General features: G+C 41.4%; 1 protein-coding gene across 1 annotated transcript; it reads left to right on the top strand.

Annotated features, from left to right (window-relative positions):
• The first annotated feature begins 2,113 nt into the window (after positions 1 to 2,113).
• LOC120994119 (olfactory receptor 52D1-like) lies at positions 2,114 to 11,898 on the top strand. The gene is made up of 2 exons (XM_040422576.1): positions 2,114 to 2,197; positions 10,910 to 11,898. Exon 2 carries the CDS (start codon positions 10,924 to 10,926, stop codon positions 11,896 to 11,898), a length of 975 nt encoding a protein of 324 aa, XP_040278510.1. The 5' UTR covers positions 2,114 to 2,197; positions 10,910 to 10,923.
• The last annotated feature ends 7,779 nt before the right edge of the window (positions 11,899 to 19,677 follow it).

Below are 19,677 nucleotides of genomic sequence, written 5' to 3'. Positions count from 1 at the left end.
CCCCATGTCCATAAACACTATAATATACACCAAGAATGCCCTCATTAGTACTGGTGCCCACAATAGTGATAATACTCCCCAAGATAGCCCCCATTAGTTGCAATGCCCTCCATATTGCATCAAATAATAATCATGCCCCTACAGTACTCTAGTAGTACTAATATAATAATAATGCTCCCAGTAGCTCTAATGCCCCCCATAGTTCAAATATATAATGATCCCCCCATAGTGCCAGTGTATATATATAATGCTCCTCAATTCCTCCCCAGTAGTGCCAAGTATATACAACCATCTTCTTTCCCCCTTCCCTGGTGTTCCCAGCAGTGTGGACATTTAGTATAACTCCCAGGATCTCACTGAGGGGGTGCTCCCAGGAGGTTCTGCAGCAGCTGAGGTGTGTATTAGGAGGTTCTGCAGCAGCTGAGGTGTGTATTAGGAGGTTCTGCAGCAGCTGAGGTGTGTGTTAGGAGGTTCTGCAGCAGCTGAGGTGTGTGTTAGGAGGTTCTGCAGCAGCTGAGGTGTGTATTAGGAGGTTCTGCAGCAGCTGAGGTGTGTATTAGGAGGTTCTGCAGCAGCCGAGGTGTATATTAGGAGGTTCTGCAGCAGCCGAGGTGTGTATTAGGAGGTTCTGCAGCAGCTGAGGTGTGTATTAGGAGGTTCTGCAGCAGCTGAGGTGTGTATTAGGAGGTTCTGCAGCAGCTGAGGTGTGTGTTAGGAGGTTCTGCAGCAGCTGAGGTGTGTATTAGGAGGTTCTGCAGCAGCTGAGGTGTGTATTAGGAGGTTCTGCAGCAGCTGAGGTGTGTATTAGGAGGTTCTGCAGCAGCTGAGGTGTGTATTAGGAGGTTCTGCAGCAGCTGAGGTGTGTATTAGGAGGTTCTGCAGCAGCTGAGGTGTGTATTAGGAGGTTCTGCAGCAGCTGAGGTGTGTATTAGGAGGTTCTGCAGCAGCTGAGGTGTGTGTTAGGAGGTTCTGCAGCAGCTGAGGTGTGTATTAGGAGGTTCTGCAGCAGCTGAGGTGTGTATTAGGAGGTTCTGCAGCAGCTGAGGTGTGTATTAGGAGGTTCTGCAGCAGCTGAGGTGTGTATTAGGAGGTTCTGCAGCAGCTGAGGTGTGTATTAGGAGGTTCTGCAGCAGCTGAGGTGTGTATTAGGAGGTTCTGCAGCAGCTGAGGTGTGTATTAGGAGGTTCTGCAGCAGCTGAGGTGTGTATTAGGAGGTTTTGCAGCAGCTGAGTTGTGTATTAGGAGGTTTTGCAGAAGCTGAGGTGTGTATTAGGAGGTTGTGCAGCAGCTGAGGTGTGTATTAGGAGGTTGTGCAGCAGCTGAGGTGTGTATTAGGAGGTTTTGCAGCAGCTGAGGGGTGTATTAGGAGGTTCTGCAGAAGCTGAGGTGTGTATTAGGAGGTTCTGCATCAGCTGAGGTGTGTATTAGGAGGCTCTGCAGCAGCTGAGGTGTGTATTAGGAGGTTCTGCAGCAGCTGAGGTGTGTATTAGGAGGTTCTGAATCAGCTGAGGTGTGTATTAGGAGGTTCTGCAGCAGCTGAGGTGTGTATTAGGAGGTTCTGCAGCAGCTGAGGTGTGTGTTAGGAGGTTCTGCAGCAGCTGAGGTGTGTATTAGGAGGTTCTGCAGCAGCTGAGGTGTGTGTTAGGAGGTTCTGCAGCAGCTGAGGTGTGTATTAGGAGGTTCTGCAGCAGCTGAGGTGTGTGTTAGGAGGTTCTGCAGCAGCTGAGGTGTGTGTTAGGAGGTTCTGCAGCAGCTGAGGTGTGTGTTAGGAGGTTCTGCAGCAGCTGAGGTGTGTGTTAGGAGGTTCTGCAGCAGCTGAGGTGTGTATTATTAGGATTAGGTAGGTTTAGTTTGGAGGGGGTCACCATTTGCCTCTTCTGCCTGGGGCACCACAAGGCCTTGTCCCGACCCTGGTCTGGAATCAGTGTAACATGAAGAGCACAGAAATATGGAGTAACCAGTGGTTTATTTCTATAAAATCACTCCCATCGTCACCTGTAAACGATGAGGGTGAGAGGATTCTTACCGAGGACATCGCCTGGAGGATATGTCACTAATTATCTTCAGCAGAGTGACTCTGTCCCCTAAGGAGACTTCCAGCATCAGGAGACCCAGCCACACGGTATAATTAGAGCGTCTCTCTGTGACAGCGACCATACAGGATGCCACCATCTCCTCCAGTGACTGCTCCTTGCTGGTAAGATTCTTCTAGAAACCATGAGGTCAGGACACATCCATCTCCACCACTAAAGATGAGGGACCTTCTTCAGGTTTGTTTTGTGTCCGATTCTGTGCATTTCTTAAATAGTTACATTAGTACTTGAATCGATTCATAGCAAACTGAAGTGTCTCCAAGTGTCCTGGAAGCTGCTCTGCACCCCCTCTAGTCTCCTGGAAGCTGCTCTGCACCCCCTCTAGTCTCCTGGAAGCTGCTCTGCACCCCCTCTAGTCTCCTGGAAGCTGCTCTGCACCCCCTCTAGTCTCCTGGGACCCAGGGTTTATGCTCATTTTTTATACATTTTTGCTCACCGTGCACCAACCATGTAAGCTCTTAAAAGCAGTAACAGCAATATCTGAGTGACAGTGACATCCATCGCTATGACGGCGTTAATAAAATGTGTTTAACCCCTTAAGTACCGGAGAGTTTTTTTTTCTTTTCGTTTTTGCATTTTCATTTTTATTCCCTGTCTTCACAGAGCCATAACTTTTTTATTTTTCCATTCACAGCTGTGTGAGGGGTTGTTTTTTGTGAGACGGGTTGTACTTTCTAATGCCACAATTTAATATGGCATACAATGTAGTGGGGAGCGGAAAATATATTCCAAACAGGGTGGAATTGGAAAAAGAGCACAACTCTGCCACAGTTTTATGGTTTTTTTTCCCTACGGTGTTTCCTACAGTACAGACCAAAAGTTTGGACACACCTTCTCATTCAAAGAGTTTTCTTTATTTTCATGACTATGAAGGCATCAAAACTATGAATTAACACATGTGGAATTATATACATAACAAACAAGTGTGAAACAACTGAAAATATGTCATATTCTAGGTTCTTCAAAGTAGCCACCTTTTTTCTTTGATTACTGCTTTGCACACTCTTGGCATTCTCTTGATGAGCTTCAAGAGGTAGTCCCCTGAAATGGTCTTCCAACAGTCTTGAAGAAGTTCCCACTTGTTGGCCCTTTTGCCTTCACTCTGCGGTCCAGCTCACCCCAAACCATCTCGATTGGGTTCAGGTCCGGTGACTGTGGAGGCCAGCACCCCATCACTCTCCTTCATGGTCAAATAGCCCTTACTTTCAAAGTTTTCCCAATTTTTCGGCTGACTGACTGACCTTCATTTCTTAAAGTAATGCTGGCCACTCGTTTTTTCTTTACTTAGCTGCTTTTTTTTTGCCATAATACAAATTCTAACAGTCTATTCAGTAGGACTATCAGCTGTGTATCCACCTGACTTCTCCTCAACGCCACTGATGGTCCCAACCCCATTTATAAGGCAAGAAATCCCACTTATTAAACCTGACAGGGCACACCTGTGAAGTGAAAACCATTTCAGGGGACTACCTCTTGAAGCTCATCAAGAGAATGCCAAGAGTGTGCAAAGCAGTAATCAAAGCAAAAGGTGGCTACTTTGAAGAACCTAGAATATGACATATTTTCAGTTGTTTCACACTTGTTTGTTATGTATATAATTCCACATGTGTTAATTCATAGTTTTGATGCCTTCATAGTCATAAAAATAAAGAAAACTCTTTGAATGAGAAGGTGTGTCCAAACTTTTGGTCTGTACTGTATGTGGAAAAACTGACCTGTTCCCTTCATTCTTTGGGTCAGTACAATTTCAAAGATATAGGGTTACATGTATTTTGTTTTGTGTGTTTTAATACTGAAAAAAAAAAAAAAAAATACTTTGGGGGAAAAAAAATATTTAAAAAATATATATTTTTCTCCATATTCTGACCCCCATAACTTTTATAGTTATGTCTATGGAGCTGTGTGGGGGATAATTTTTTGCAGAACTATTTGTAGTTTTTGATACTATTTTGGAGTGTTACTTTTTGATCACATTTTATAAAAAAAAAAATTGTAAGTGAAGTGATGAAAAAATGATAAGTCGCCCATTTTGATTGTTTTTCTCGTTATGCCATTAACTGTATCAGTAAATGACTTCCCTCAAGGGTGTTACAATATGCACTAGTTAGACTTGCTTTAGGTTATACTGTCGTTCCATAGAACTACAGTATAAGCTGAATTTGCGGTTATCCGATGTTGGCCTTCCACTTGCAGGCCTCTATGGGAACTGCAGATCTTCAGAGAGACTCAGCGCATTAGAATGAATCACCAGCTTCCCTGATCGCCATACGGGGCAGCTGGTCCTAACCTGTACGCACGCTTGGTCATGCCATTTAAAGAGTTGTTGAAGGTCATAGACATTAGCCGTGGGCCTCTGCTGTTTAAAACAGCAGAGACCCGCTGGATTTGGTGCCCGCTGAGCTCGCCAGCGTGTGCCATATTTAAAAACCCTCCCAGCACCGTACATGTACTGCGCTGGGAGTCTAAGAGTTAACCCATTGATGACCACTGCTGTACGTGTATGGCAGAAGTTGTCACTTTAAAGATGGCACCCACTTACAAGTGCATCAGGCGCCATAGCCTCCAGGTTTCTGCTGTTTCAAACACCAGAGTCCTGGGCCAATCTACAATATTTTTAACCCCTCAGATGCCGTGGTCAAATGTGGTGGCAACACTGCATTGGAATAAATTGAATGTTTCATTCTGTAATGGAAAAATTGCCCTGACAGAAAACAAATGACTATCTGATGACTGCATGTTATAGTCACCTGTAGTGACTTGCAAAAAGTGAGGAGAGTAAACTAAAGATAAAAATAAAAGTGTAAATCCCACCCTTTTCCCCAAAATTAACCCCTTCAACCGGGTAATGTATAGAGCGGGCTGCTGCAGTGAGCTGGGTGCCGGCTGTATCATACAGCAGATACCCAGCCACAATGACAAGGAACAACAATCTTGCCGAACCCCATCATATAACCCCTCAGGTGCAGCGATCAGCGCCGATCGTGGCACCTGTGAGGCAAGACAGAGGGATGCAGCTCCTTCTGATCGGAGCCTGCGCAGTGAAATTGCAGGGCTCCGATCGTATTCTATGGCAGCCTGAACGCTTCTGAAGCTTTGCATAGCTGCCATGGTAACCTATCTGCTGCGCTGTGCACGAGGCACAGTGCAGCAGAGAGCATATGAGAATCCTATTTACCCTAATAGATTTCTATTAGGGTGAATTGTACAAGGGATCAAAAGATACCAGGTTCTAGCACCTTAAGGGGGCTAATAATTATTAAATAAAAATTTAAATAAATAATTATTAAAAGTTTAAATCACCCCCCTTTCCTTATTTTACATATAAAATATATTAACAATAAAAAAGAATTAACATCAGGTATCATAGCATCTGAAAATGTCTGAACTATTAAAATATTTTTAAAAAATTCTTGTGCGCTAAACGCTGTAATGGAAAAAAAAAATGAAAAACACACGATTGGCCATTTTTTTGTCACCTTTCCCCCCAAAAAAATTGAATATCAACAGTGATCAAAAAGTCGTATGTGCCACAAAAATGGTACCAGTAAAAACTACAATACATCCTGCAAAAAACAAGCCCTCATAGAGCTCAGTTTTCTAATAACAGACATGGTAAATTAAATGATGCCATTAAAAATGAATCTTGTTCGCAAAAAATTTCCCCTCATATGGCTATATGAACTGAATTTTTTTTATATTTTTGTCTATTGGAACGTGGGGAGGAAATAAAGAAACCTCTGGGGGCTATTTTTGTCTTTGATTGCATTTTACACTTTTTTGGCTAAAAATCATATTTTCAATTGGCCTTTATTAAAAATATTGAGCCATTCTGTCACAAAGGGTTAATGTTTTTTCTAGCTGTGCATCCTACTTTCACTTTCACTTTGTGCCTCATCTAATAAGCCTTATCTCCAAACTACCGAGAGGTCAGAAACACTTATTTAAGTCACATTCTTATCAGTAAGATGAGAACTGAGCTATAATGAGTGTTTATAAGGACAGAGAGCAGAGATAAGGAGCCATCAACTCCCCAGATGATGGAAAAGAGAAAAAAATCTACAAGCAGCTCGTAGAGTATCCTAGCACTGTACACAAAAAAGGGCTCCATATTTTCAATTATAAAATATATATAAAAAATGCTTTTTTTGCTCAAAATAAGTACAATGTAATAATAATAATAATAATAATAAAAATAAATTAAAAAAAGATACCAAAAGGTGTACATAGCCCTTAAAGGGTGAAAATAAAAATAAATTAACAATTAAAAAAATTATCATAGTCATTGCTGCCTCAGAAAACCCCAGTAGTATTAAAATCTAACAATTTTTATTGCATACACAAAATGGCGCAAAAAATTCTACATGGACAATTTGCCTTTTTTTTTTAACAAAGAGTGATCAAAAAGTCCTGCACATTCCAAAATTGTATCAATAAAAAGCACAGATCATCCCACAAAAATCTGCTTCATAGATGTAAATGTAAAAACGTTATCCGTTTTATATGTTTCAGTATTGAAACACCAGAAAAACTAAATGTGGTATCGCTGTAATCATACTGACCCAGAGAATGAAGGGAACAGGTCAGTTTTATCTTATAGGGAACGCCGTAAAAACAAAACCCATAAAACTATATAAATGTGATATCATTGTAATCGTACTGACCCAGAGAATGAAGGGAACAGGTCAGTTTTATCTCATAGGGAACACTGTAAAAACAAAACCCATAAAACTATATAAATGTGGTATCACTGTAATCGCACTGACCCGGAGAATGAAGGGAACAGATCAGTTTTATCTCATAGGGAACGCTGTAAATACAAAACCCATAAAACTATATAAATGTGGTATCTCTGTAATCGTACTGACCCGGAGAATAAAGGGAACAGGTCAGTTTTATCTCATAGGGAACGCTGTAAATACAAAACCCATAAAACTATATAAATGTGGTATCACTGTAATCGTACTGACCGGAGAATGAAGAGAACAGGTCAGTTTTATCTCATAGGGAACGCTGTAAATACAAAACCCATAAAACTATATAAATGTGGTATCACTGTAATCGTACTGACCAGAGAATGAAGGGAACAGGTCAGTGTAATCTTATAGGGAACGCGTAAAAACAAAACCCATAGAACTATATAAATGTGGTATCGCTGTAATCATGATTACTGACCCGAAGAATGAAGGGAACGTCGTAAAAACAAAACCCATCAAACTATATAAATGTGGTATCTCTGTAATCGTACTGACCTGGAGAATGAAGAGAACAGGTGAGTTTTTTCTCATAGGGAACGTCGTAAGAAAAAACCTCATAAAACTATATAAATCTGGCATCACTGTAATCGTACTGACCCGGAGAATGAAGGGAACGTCGTAAAAACAAAACCCAAAAACTATATAAATGTGGTATCACTGTAATCGTACTGACCCAGAGAATGAAGGGAACAGGTCACTTTTATCTAATAGGAGACACTATAAAACAAAACCCATAACACAATTTAAATGTGGTATCACTGTAATCGTACTGACCCAGAGAATGTAGGGAACAGGTCAGTTTTATCTCATAGGGAACACTGTAAAACAAAACCCAGAAACTATATAAATGTGGCATCACTGTAATCGTACTGACCCAGAGAATGTAGGGAACAGGTCAGTGTTATCTGATATTATTATTATTATTTATTTTAAAGTGCTATTGATTCCATGGTGCTGCACATCCAGCTGGGGTTACACAGAAATAAAAGTACACAGTAAACAATAAACTATTAACAGACTGGTACACAGGGGTAGAGGACCCTGCCCGCAAGAGCTTACAATCTATAAGGGAAGGTGAGAGCACAGTAGATGAGGGCCTAGGCTGCTCTTGGGGTTGTGTGGTGGCAGCATGCTCATTGCAGTTGGTAGGCTTTCCTGAAAAGGTGAGTTTTCAGGTTACTCTTGAAGCTTTTGATGTTGGAGGAGAGCCTGATGTGTTGGGGTAGCGAGCTCCAAAGTAGGGGAGAGGCACGTGAGAAATCTTGTAGTCGATTGAGTGAGGAAGTTGGGAACAGATGAGAGGAGAACTGAGGGGGGGGGGTCCTGTAAGGATCTGAGATTACGTGTTGGGATATATCGATAAAGCAGGTCCGAGATATAAGGAGAAGACAGGTTGTGGATGGCCTTATATGTAGTTGTAAGTATTTTAAACTAAATTCGCTGGGCAATGGGGAGCCAGCAAAGAGATTGGCAGAGGGGGAGGCAGAGGAGAAATGAGAGGAGAGGTGGATTAACCTGGCAGAAGAGTTGAGAATAGATTGGAGAGGAGCAAGAGTGCTGGATGGGAGGCCACACAGGAGGAGTAGTCCAGGCGTGAGATGATATTGATGAGGCCATGCACTAGTATTTTAGTTAACTCAGGGGTGAGGAAGGCGCGAATACGTGAGATGTTCTTAAAGGGTTTCTGTCACTATTAAACTGGCTGACATTAGCGATGTACTAATGTCAGCTGCACCTAACTCAGCTATTCTTCTGATTATTCATGCCCCCGTTACTGCAGAATTCTTACATTTATAATATGCAAATTAGCCTCTAGGGGCAGGGGGGGCATTGCTCCTGCTCCTAGAGGCCCATTACACGCCCTCCAAGTCTTGATTGACAGGGCCAGGCCGCGTTGGCATCCAACTGCCGCCCCTGTTCGCTGGGGAAATCTCGAGGCGTTCAGTATTCGGCGCAGGCGCGATGAGGGAAGGACGCTCGCCGGCTGCCAGCTTCCTCACCGCGCCTGCACCGAATACTGAACGGCGCAAGATTCCCCCAGCGCACAGGGGCGGCAGGAGGATGCCAACGCTGCCTGGCCGTGTCAATCAAGACTTGGAGGGCGTGTAATGAGGTGGGAGAGATCGGAGCCTTAAGGAGCAGGAGCAAAACACCCCCCTTCTCCTACAGGCTAATTTGCATATTATAAAAGTAAGACTTCTGCAGTAACGGGGGCATGAATAATCACAAGAATAGCTGAGTTAGGTGCAGCTGACATTAGCACATCGCTAATGTCAGCCAGTTTAATAGTGAAAATTCTAGTGACAGAAACCCTTTTAAGTTGGAAACGGCAGGTGGAGGTAAGGGTTTGGATGTGTTGGATTAAAGGACAGGGTAGAATTCTATTTTTTTTACAACTTCTAAGATAAGTTTTTGTTGCAGCAGCTTAAAGGGGTTCTCTGGGAATTAAGAAAATGAAAATATGTCAATATTACTTTATTATAAATATATTATTAGTCATTAGTTATAATGGCTCGTTTTGTCTAGGGAGCAATCATTAGGAGAAATAAAATAGCCGCCGTCCTATTAGTACATACAGAACCTGTCCTAATCCCACAGCAGGACAAGTTACTTCACAACACTGAGGGAAAGAGCTGCCTCATCCTCCTCTCTGCTTGTTATGATTTATGATACAGTTTAATATGATATTTAGTTGAATCTTTGTGGGAATGGAGTTCAGGAGGAGGCTTGAAGTACAGAGAGGACGGGCAGGACAGACTGTAGTAATGGAGACTGCAGACAAGTGCTGCTGCTCATCAGCAACATCTGCTCATGAACTCAATTCCAACAGAGATTCAGCTAAAGATCTTATCATCTGTATTCAGGATCATAATCCCTGACAAGCAGAGAGGAGGATGAGGCAGCTCTTTAGCTCAGTGTTGTGAAGTAACTTGTCCTGCTGTTTGATTAGTAGTCTTGAGCACGAATATTCGAATAGCGAATTTTTATCGCGAATATCGCCACTTCGAGAATTTGTGAATATTTAGAATATAGTGCTACATATTAGTTATATCGAATATTTGGAATTTTTTTTTCATCTGAACACACGATTCCTCTCTGCTTCTTTCTTGTGGGCCAATGAGAAGAAAGCAATGTCAAGTTCACAACAATACTTAGTGCACCAATCAGTAATCTGTAGTCAGACCTGCTAAAATGTGAAGTTGCACAAAAAATATTCTAATCACTGCCGATTAGCACAATCGGGAATATATTGGAGCACTTGACTCTATCTGCATATAAAGCTATTGTAATGCTCTGCCGTGCCAACCATTTTCTCCAGTCTCAGGAGAAACTCATGAAACTTCTAGCAGCTTGAAAAATGTAGCAAAAGTGACCCACGCCTGTATATCGCATTACGAATTCGCATTACGCGATTTTTACATTGCCGATTTTTCGCATTCAATAAAATAATCACGAATTCTCGAAATTCGCGAATTTATGACGAATATTCTACAAAATATTCGTGAAATATCCTGAATTTGAATATAGCCCCTGCCGCTCATCACTAGTGATTAGGACAGGTTTTGTGTGTACTTAGGACAGCGGCCATTTTGTTTTTCCTAATAATTGCTCCTTAGAAAAAACAAGCAATTATCACTAATGAAAGGTATTTGGGAATACAGTATATTTATAATGAAGTAATGTTTAAGTATTTTCATTTTCTTAATTCCCGGAGAACCCCTTTGAGCAGGGTATGACCAGTCCCTCATTCCCTCAAAACATTCCCTGATCAAATTCACTAAAATCTACACAATTCATTTCTATTTTTTCCTTTCACTTTCTCTACACTCCTTTCAAGTCAGCAGCTGAATACACTATCGCACTTCTGCTGGTTCACGATAGGCCTCTTCCTGCCTGTTGTCTCCCTGAATTGATTCAATCATACTTAATTCACACAAAGTTCAATATACAGTACATCATTCTACACGTATGTGTTTTGGATTAGATATATGATTGTTTTGGTCATAGTTTGGAGATGAGTCTTCTGTCATGTATTTTAGTGTTACTGGTGTTGTGTTGCAGATGTCCTGTACATTATGGAAATATCCAACGTAACAAGTATCCACCCGGACTACTTCCTCCTGATGGGAATCCCTGGCCTGGAGGAATCTCCTCTCCTGCTCTCCATCCCATTTTTTGTCATGTATGTCATGTCTCTTCTTGGAAACTCCATCTTGATCTTGGTCATTGGATTAAACAAGAGCCTCCAGCAGCCCATGTACCTATTCATGATGATGCTGGCCATCTGTGACATCCTCCTGAGCTCCACCACCGTACCCAAGACTCTTAGCATCTTCTGGTTTAATTGTCAGAAAATCTCCTTTACTGGTTGTCTTGTCCAAACATTCTTCATTCATTTCAGCTTTGGCACAGAATCCGCCATCTTGTTGAGCATGGCCTATGACCGATTCTGTGCCATTTGTCGCCCATTAACTTACTCATCAAATCTTACAAGGTTAATAATAATGAAGCTGTTGGTCTTCACCCTCTCCCGCAGTGTTTTTATGGTCACTCCTTTCGTCTTCCTCCTTGACAGGCTTCCATACCAAAACAGCATTGTAATAGAGCACACGTATTGTGAGCACATGTCTATGGCCAGGTTGGCTACTGCCGATATACTAGTCAATGTGGTGTATGGACTCATCATAGCAGCATGTGCAACCGGTGTAGACATGATTCTTATTGTCTTGTCTTACATTGTGATTATCAGGGCAGTTCTAAGACTGCGATCCTCAGAAGCTCGTCATAAAGCCTTCAATACATGTGTGTCTCATGTCTGTGTCATCATCCTCTTCTACACTCCGGCCTTCTTTTCATTCATTGCCCATAGAGTTGGCCATAAATATGTTACTCTTCAGGTTCACATCCTGGTGGCCAATCTCTATGTCCTTGTCCCACCCATGATGAACCCAATTATCTATGGGGTCAGGACAAGGGAGATCAGACAGCGAGTCTTTGCTATGTTTTGTAGCATGAAAGCTAGAGACCTCCACAGATTTTGGGGCAAATAGTCCAAAGCAATGTTCAAGGCAATTTTATATTTGTGCCAATAAGTTTGTATTGCTTGGACCACTGCAGTCTCTAGTCTTAGTTGAGACATTGAGGACTCATAAGGAGGGAATGGACATGGACTCATGGGTTCTGTACTTGTTAGTCATGACAAGCAGAGAAAATAAATTTCCACCACTCAATAGCAAAATAAAGTTCCGTAGCAAGTGATACTTAGGATAAGTTACTTGTTAGCTTTTTTGACCATGAGTAGGAATTCACTAAATATTCATTCTCATAATCCCCATATTGTGCCCCAAATCAGAAAGAATTTAATCCATGCATACAGCAATATTAAGTCATTGACTAGGGGCAATTGTTTACAGCATACAGCACCATACCTCCAGTACATATAAAAACTTCCCTTTGTTCTTACTGCCGCATACACAGAACCTTTGTGGAGTCCTTTCCTTGAAAGCCCAGATCATTCTGCTGACATCTTCTTCCTCCTAATTCAAGGTAGTTCTCATTATCTGCCATATTACTGATGCAGATACAGTGGAGCTGCAGCCCGGTCTTGGTCACTGTGTCTACATGGCTGCTAGCTCCTATTGCACTCACACTTCCAGCACTTTGCACAACACGTATAATTATTAAAATGATGTTTTCTTGGATTCCACATCTTCAGATTCATGGTTGAGAGTCCAGTGATGCAGTCACCCCTTCTCTACATTTATTCCTTCATCCTCCAATGTTTCACCTCAACAAACAGGCACTGCAAGTAGAGCAAATCGAAGTTGACGAAGTAGAATTCGATCCAAATTTCAGGAAAAATGTGATTCGTCCCAAAGTTGAATTTCCTCGCGCTTCGTGGAAACTAATTGCATTTTTTCTAAAATGGCTGCTGCACGTGTTAGAGCGAAGATTTAAGAAGCCCTGAAACGATGGATCACCCATAATGCCATGCATGCAACCAATCAGCAAATAGCCAGCCCCTGTGATGTCACAGCCCTATAAATAGCCTCCTCATGCTTGGTCTGGTCTTAGTGTAAAGCCTGGTCTGGTCTGGTCTGGTCTTAGTGTAAAGCCTGGTCTGGTCTGGTCTGGTCTTAGTGTAAAGCCTGGTCTGGTCTGGTCTTAGTGTAAAGCCAGGGTAATAGGAGCTATTCTATTGCACCTTACTGCACTAATTGGGTTACTAAATGTGATCTATTACTACACATTTAGGTTGTTTTCATTCTTTAAAACATCAGTAATTCCAGTAATCCTTCATTTTGTTATTAGGTTTAAAGTGCTGTCTGATACAAGCAGTTTTGGGGTGTATTTAGTTGATATAGAACTTCCATTCTTCCTTGCTTCTGGGGTTAAATCGCGGCCTAATACTATTGCTCTTTTACCCTTGTGGTTTCTTTTAATTTACAGTATGTCGGTGTAATATGTCTCCAAATGTAAAATACTTATGTATGAAAAATATATGAACCTGATTTGGTAATCCTCTCTAAATCGAGTGTATGCTTATTTGGAGTAAAGAACACCAGGAGGACTCATCACCAGGATTCACCAAAAGTTATATAAAGAATGAATAATGCGATTTATTTTCAGTCTTCATAAGAGTTGATTACTTACAGAAATAGTTTAGGAAAAGTCTTAATCTATTGTCCATGAGTGAATGTTGGTAGTCCTTGAAGTATCATTGTTGAAGGTCAGGAATCCTCTTCTCAAGGCTCCATGTGTCTTCATCTCTATCCATTGTAAAACAACCCCCAACAGTGTGAGAGTGAGTGTAAGAAGACCACCCCTTGTCTGTCCCTGTCAGTCATTTATACCATAGATAAAGGCGTGTCTTTACTAATGTATGGGTTTATACATTGTCATATATGATAGACTTCAAATATAGTTCTTGACGTTCCCATGCAGACCTCCCATTGCCAAGTGTATTACTATAGATGGTGTGTAATGTGTAATGTAATACATACTTTATATTCAATATCAATTAATATTATATCACATATTATTTAACATTTTCCCGTCTTGAGGATGAGATAATCTTTTCGAACCCACAACCTCAAATTTCACAATTATCTTGGACTCTTTATTTTTATTTTTTTATTTAGAAATTAATTAATTGTCCATCAATTATTTATTAATAATATTTGCTGAACATATGCTAAACTCTGACTGAATACCAATGAAATAAATTTAGGAACTAATCTAATATCTTATTGGGCATCTTTTTCTCTTCATCATCTTCCTCAGGTCTCATCATGATCTTGATACTGTAATTTCACTTCTAAAGTCTTAAATCTGAATCACATAAAGTCTATGATAGGACTGATAGAAATGGATGTAGATGATGTGCAGTCCTAAATTGAATTGTATCATATTTTCCAATGATGTTCATGTACAAGATTTATCACCTTTTACTATTTGTGGTGACACAGCTTTCCTGGACAGAGCTTTTAACTTACATACCAGGAATTCCTTGGTCTTCTTCAGAAGCGTCTGTGAACAGCTGTGACTTCTTTGTCATTCCCCTTCTTTCTCACCAGGTTTAACATGCTAGAACATTCTAAGGAATTTAGAGTAACTGTCCGTTCAGCCTCATATGAAGAATTTCACGCTCTCAGCCTGATTGTTGACAATCAAGTAAAATGAATGTAGTCCTTTAACTGAGCTTTGAACTTTAGTATCACAAGTAGCAGATTCCAGAACTTCACAGAGGTGTTTATGGCAATCCAATGGAAGAGCTTTTTTTTCGTCAGAAAAAACAAACACCCAAGGTGCTAAAATATCTCACTTCTGAAAACCCTAAGGCCTCTTTCAGACGGGCGAGATTTCCGCGCGGATGCAATGCGTGAGGTGAACACATTGCACCCGCACTGAATCCGGAGCCATTCACTTCTATGGGGCTGTTCACATGAGCGGTGATTTTCACGCATCGCTTGTGCGTTGCATGAAAATCGCAGCATGCTCTACTTTGTGCGTTTTTCAAGCAACGCAGGCCCCATAGAAATGAATGGGGCTGTGTGAAAATCGCAAGCATCCGCAAGCAAGTGCGTATTCGGTGCGATTTTCACGCATGGTTGCTAGGAGATAATCGGGATGGGGACCCGATCATTATATTATTTTCCCTTATAACATGGTTATAAGGGAAAATAATAGCATTCGTAATACAGAATGCATACTAAATTAGGGCTGGAGGGGTTAAAAAAAAATTAAAATAATTTAACTCACCTTAATCCACTTGTTCGCGCAGCCCAGCATCTCTTCTTTCTTCTTCTTTGCTGTACAGGAGAAAAATTACCTGTGGTGACGTCACTGCGCTCATCGCATGGTCCGTCACATGATCTATCACCATGCACCCGGGACGCATCCGGAGCCAAAACGTGAAAGAGGCCTAACTATTCTAACTCTAAATCACTTACTGAAGCTCTTCAGCACTTGCTCGTCTTGAGCTCAATTCTCCATTTTGGATGCCAGTCCTTCTGTCACATACCACCTTTCTGTGTGGAGAGAACTTTCTTTCTATGAACTTTACCTCTGGATTTGTCAATGGACAGGTCTGCTTCAGGTGCTCTTCACCCTTGTCTTGGGTCATTCTCCAGAGCCCCTTATCTTCACACCTTTCCCAGAATATAACACAGATTTCTTTACCTCCAAATCTTTTCCTGGGACTCTGTGCACATCAGTCTTTATGTTTATAGACTTCATGAATATCACAGTCTCTAAAAAACATTACGTTTCCTGTTGACTTTAGTCTTGATTGAAGATATTTGCTTCTTTCCTATTACTACGCCAAAGTTAGTGAGTATAGCTAACCTATAGTATCACAGTGTACCATACCATTCATTTATTACCATATTATATTTCAACAAAATATCGATGTTTATATACACTGCTCAAAAAAATAAAGGGAACACTTAAACAACACAATGTAACTCCAAGTCAATCACACTTCTGTGAAATCAAACTGTCCACTTAGGAAGCAACACTGAGTAACAATCAATTTCACATGCTGTTGTGCAAATGGGATAGACAACAGGTGGAAATTATAGGCAATTAGCAAGACACCCCCAATAAAGGAGTGGTTCTGCAGGTGGTGACCACAGACCACTTCTCAGTTCCTATGCTTCCTGGCTGATGTTTTGGTCACTTTTGAATGCTGGCGGTGCTTTCACTCTAGTGGTAGCATGAGACGGAGTCTACAACCCACACAAGTGGCTCAGGTAGTGCAGCTTATCCAGGATGGCACATCAATGCGAGCTGTGGCAAGAAGGTTTGCTGTGTCTGTCAGCGTAGTGTCTAGAGCATGGAGGCGCTACCAGGAGACAGGCCAGTACATCAGGAGACGTGGAGGAGGCCGTAGGAGGGCAACAACCCAGCAGCAGGACCACTACCTCCGCCTTTGTGCAAGGAGGAACAGGAGGAGCACTGCCAGAGCCCTGCAAAATGACCTCCAGCAGGCCACAAATGTGCATGTGTCTGCTCAAACGGTCAGAAACAGACTCCATGAGGGTGATATGAGGGCCCGACGTCCACAGGTGGGGGTTGTGCTTACAGCCCAACACCGTGCAGGACGTTTGGCATTTGCCAGAGAACACCAAGATTGGCAAATTCGCCACTGGCGCCCTGTGCTCTTCACAGATGAAAGCAGGTTCACACTGAGGACATGTGACAGACGTGACAGAGTCTTGAGACGCAGTGGAGAACGTTCTGCTGCCTGAAACATCCTCCAGCATGACCGGTTTGGCATTGGGTCAGTAATGGTGTGCGGTGGCATTTCTTTGGAGGGCCGCACAGCCCTCCATGTGCTCGCCAGAGGTAGCCTGACTGCCATTAGGTACCGAGATGAGATCCTCAGACCCCTTGTGAGACCATATGCTGGTGCGGTTGGCCTTGGGTTCCTCCTAATGCAAGACAATGCTAGACCTCGTGTGGCTGGAGTGTGTCAGCAGTTCCTGCAAGACGAAGGCATTGATGCTATGGACTGGCCCGCCCGTTCCCCAGACCTGAATCCAATTGAGCACATCTGGGACATCATGTCTCGCTCTATCCACCAACGTCACGTTGCACCACAGACTGTCCAGGAGTTGGCAGATGCTTTAGTCCAGGTCTGGGAGGAGATCCCTCAGGAGACCGTCCGCCACCTCATCAGGAGCATGCACAGGCGTTGTAGGGAGGTCATACAGGCACATGGAGGCCACACACACTACTCAGCCTCATTTTGACTTGTTTTAAGGACATTACATCAAAGTTGGATCAGCCTATAGTGTGTTTTTCCACTTTAATTTTGAGTGTGACTCCAAATCCAGACCTCCGTGGGTTGAAAAATTTGATTTCCATTTTTTTATTTTTGTGTGATTTTGTTGTCAGCACATTCAACTATGTAAAGAACAAAGTATTTCAGAAGAATATTAAATTAACTCAGATATAGGATGTGGTATTTTTGTGTTCCCTTTATTTTTTTGAGCAGTGTATTATTGAAAATATTATCCTAATACAAAATCCTTTATGTAAGTGTAGCCTTTTTATCTTTATTCCTTCAGTCATATATTTGTGTATGTTTGTGGAATTTTTATAAATAAAAATTATATTGATTAATTTAATTGACCACACAAAATATTTCTTTCTACAGTAAAACCAAATCTTTACCTTTTTTTAATAAAGTAATATTCTGCATGAGATATGATATATTACTCTATTAAATATCATTGTATTCTTCTTCTTTAAAATATAACTGTAAATACAAACCTTTTGTTTAGAAAAGCAACAAATATGAACATACTCCCTATAGCTGGAATGCTTTCCAATATAGTTTTCCTTTATATTTGAATAACCATTAATGAGTTTCAATTCCTATCACTGATCCAGTTTTAACTCCTTTTATATTTGTAAGCTCTCTAAAATACATTATCCCAAATAACAATTACAGTAACTCCATGATCACCATGTAGTCCATGTATGTCATACTCACATATCCTGATTAGATGATTCATACAAATGTATAATAGATAACTACATAATATTTCATTATACCCTTGTATTTGCATACTTTCTTCCATATAACAATACTTATTGACTCAAATTAACTAAATTTGACTATTATTCTTAGACTTTAACTCTTGAGAGACATGAGTCTGCCTTGACCATCTGTTACCATGACTCCTGTATAAACAAAGCATGAGTGCTTTACCAGAAAGTAGGAATCTTGAAAACCTTACAAATGTTCAGTTTGAGGATATATATATATACACATCAAGACCAATATATTACTATCATGCATAATATATATCATATCTTCCTATATATGGGGATATAGTTCTGTATATAAGGATATAGTTGTGTGTGTGTAATATCAATAATAAATCATCAGTATAAATAAATAAAACCACTTTTGAAAACGAAAATAAAACAAACTTATAGAAAGTAAATCCCATAAAAATATTACCATGAAACATTTGTATATTAAATTGGAAAAATGTACCTAGGAATCTTTATCATTCTATATACTGGATCATCCAATATTTAACTTAATATAACTTATAATTTTATAGAACATTTAACCTGTAACAATAGGATCAAGTGTCTTCTTGGACATATGTGTCACGTTACTATTATAAGGCCTCAAAATTATCCTTATTCTTAACACAATTTAGACAAATTTCCTTTATCTCATTTCCAGTATAAATGTCAGATATATAATCAGGGCTTTTTTTCTCAGAGAAAAGGTGGTGGAACTCACCCCCCCTCCCCTGGCCACGCCCCTACCCACCCCTAGGACCGCCCCCTAAAACGGCCCCTTTAGAGAACAGGGATGCAAGTAAAATTGCCAGTGACGGTCGTGACAGCCAGGCTGCCAGTGCCCGCGGCAGTGGCGACTCTAGGAACAATATATAGGGGGGCAGAAAGATACCACAGTCAAAAATGGGGGGGCAAAAACAAAATAAGTATATATAAATAAGATTACAAAATACGAGAGAATTGCGGTCTGCAGGGATACATTTATAATAAAACAATTTACTTACTAAAGAAGCTGTTCAGTCGTCTGCGGTGCCGTCCTCTGCTCGCTTCCGCGGATTCTTTCCCCTTCTTTCTGTCTCTTGTCAGTGCGCAGGCGCAGTGTTATGGGGGATCTGTGGAAGACACACTGTTATGGGGGCATCTGTGGATGACACATTATGCCTCTCATTAGCCCTAATTATGTCTCTTATCACCCCCATATCAGCCCCCATGCCTCTCATTAGCCCCCATATCAGCCGTTAGGCCTCATTAGCCCCCATTATAAGCCATTATGCCTCATTAGCCCCCATTATAAGCAATTAGGCCTCATTAGCCCACATTATGCCTTTTATTAGCCCCCATTATGCCTAATTAGCCCCCATTATGTCTCTAATTAGCCCCCATTATGCCTCATTAGCCCCCATATGCGTCTATAAGTCTAATTAGCCCCCATTGTGTCTCTAATTAGCCCCCATGATGCCTCTCATTAGCCCCCATTATGCATCATTAGCCCCATATGCCTCATTATCCCCCATATGCATCTAATTAGCCCCATATGCCTCCAATTAGCCCCATCTGCCTCCAATTAGCCCCCATAGCCCCCATATGCCTCCAATTAGCCCCCTTATGCCTCCAATTAGCCCCCATATGCCTCCAATTAGCCCCCATAGCCCCCATATGCCTCCAATTAGCCCCCATATGCCTCCAATTAGCCCCCATAGCCCCCATATGCCTCCAATTAGCCCCCATATGCCTCCAATTAGCCCCCATATGCCTCTAATTAGCCCCCATATGCCTCCAAT

Source organism: Bufo bufo, chromosome 3 (assembly GCF_905171765.1).
Source record: "Bufo bufo chromosome 3, aBufBuf1.1, whole genome shotgun sequence".
Classification (NCBI taxonomy): Eukaryota; Metazoa; Chordata; class Amphibia; order Anura; family Bufonidae; genus Bufo; species Bufo bufo.
This window is presented reverse-complemented; position numbering and strand designations above follow the sequence as displayed.

Coding starts and splice junctions, on each gene's coding strand:
- LOC120994119 (XM_040422576.1), top strand. CDS start 10,924: ATGGAAATATCCAACGTAACAAGTATCCACCCGGACTACTTCCTCCTG.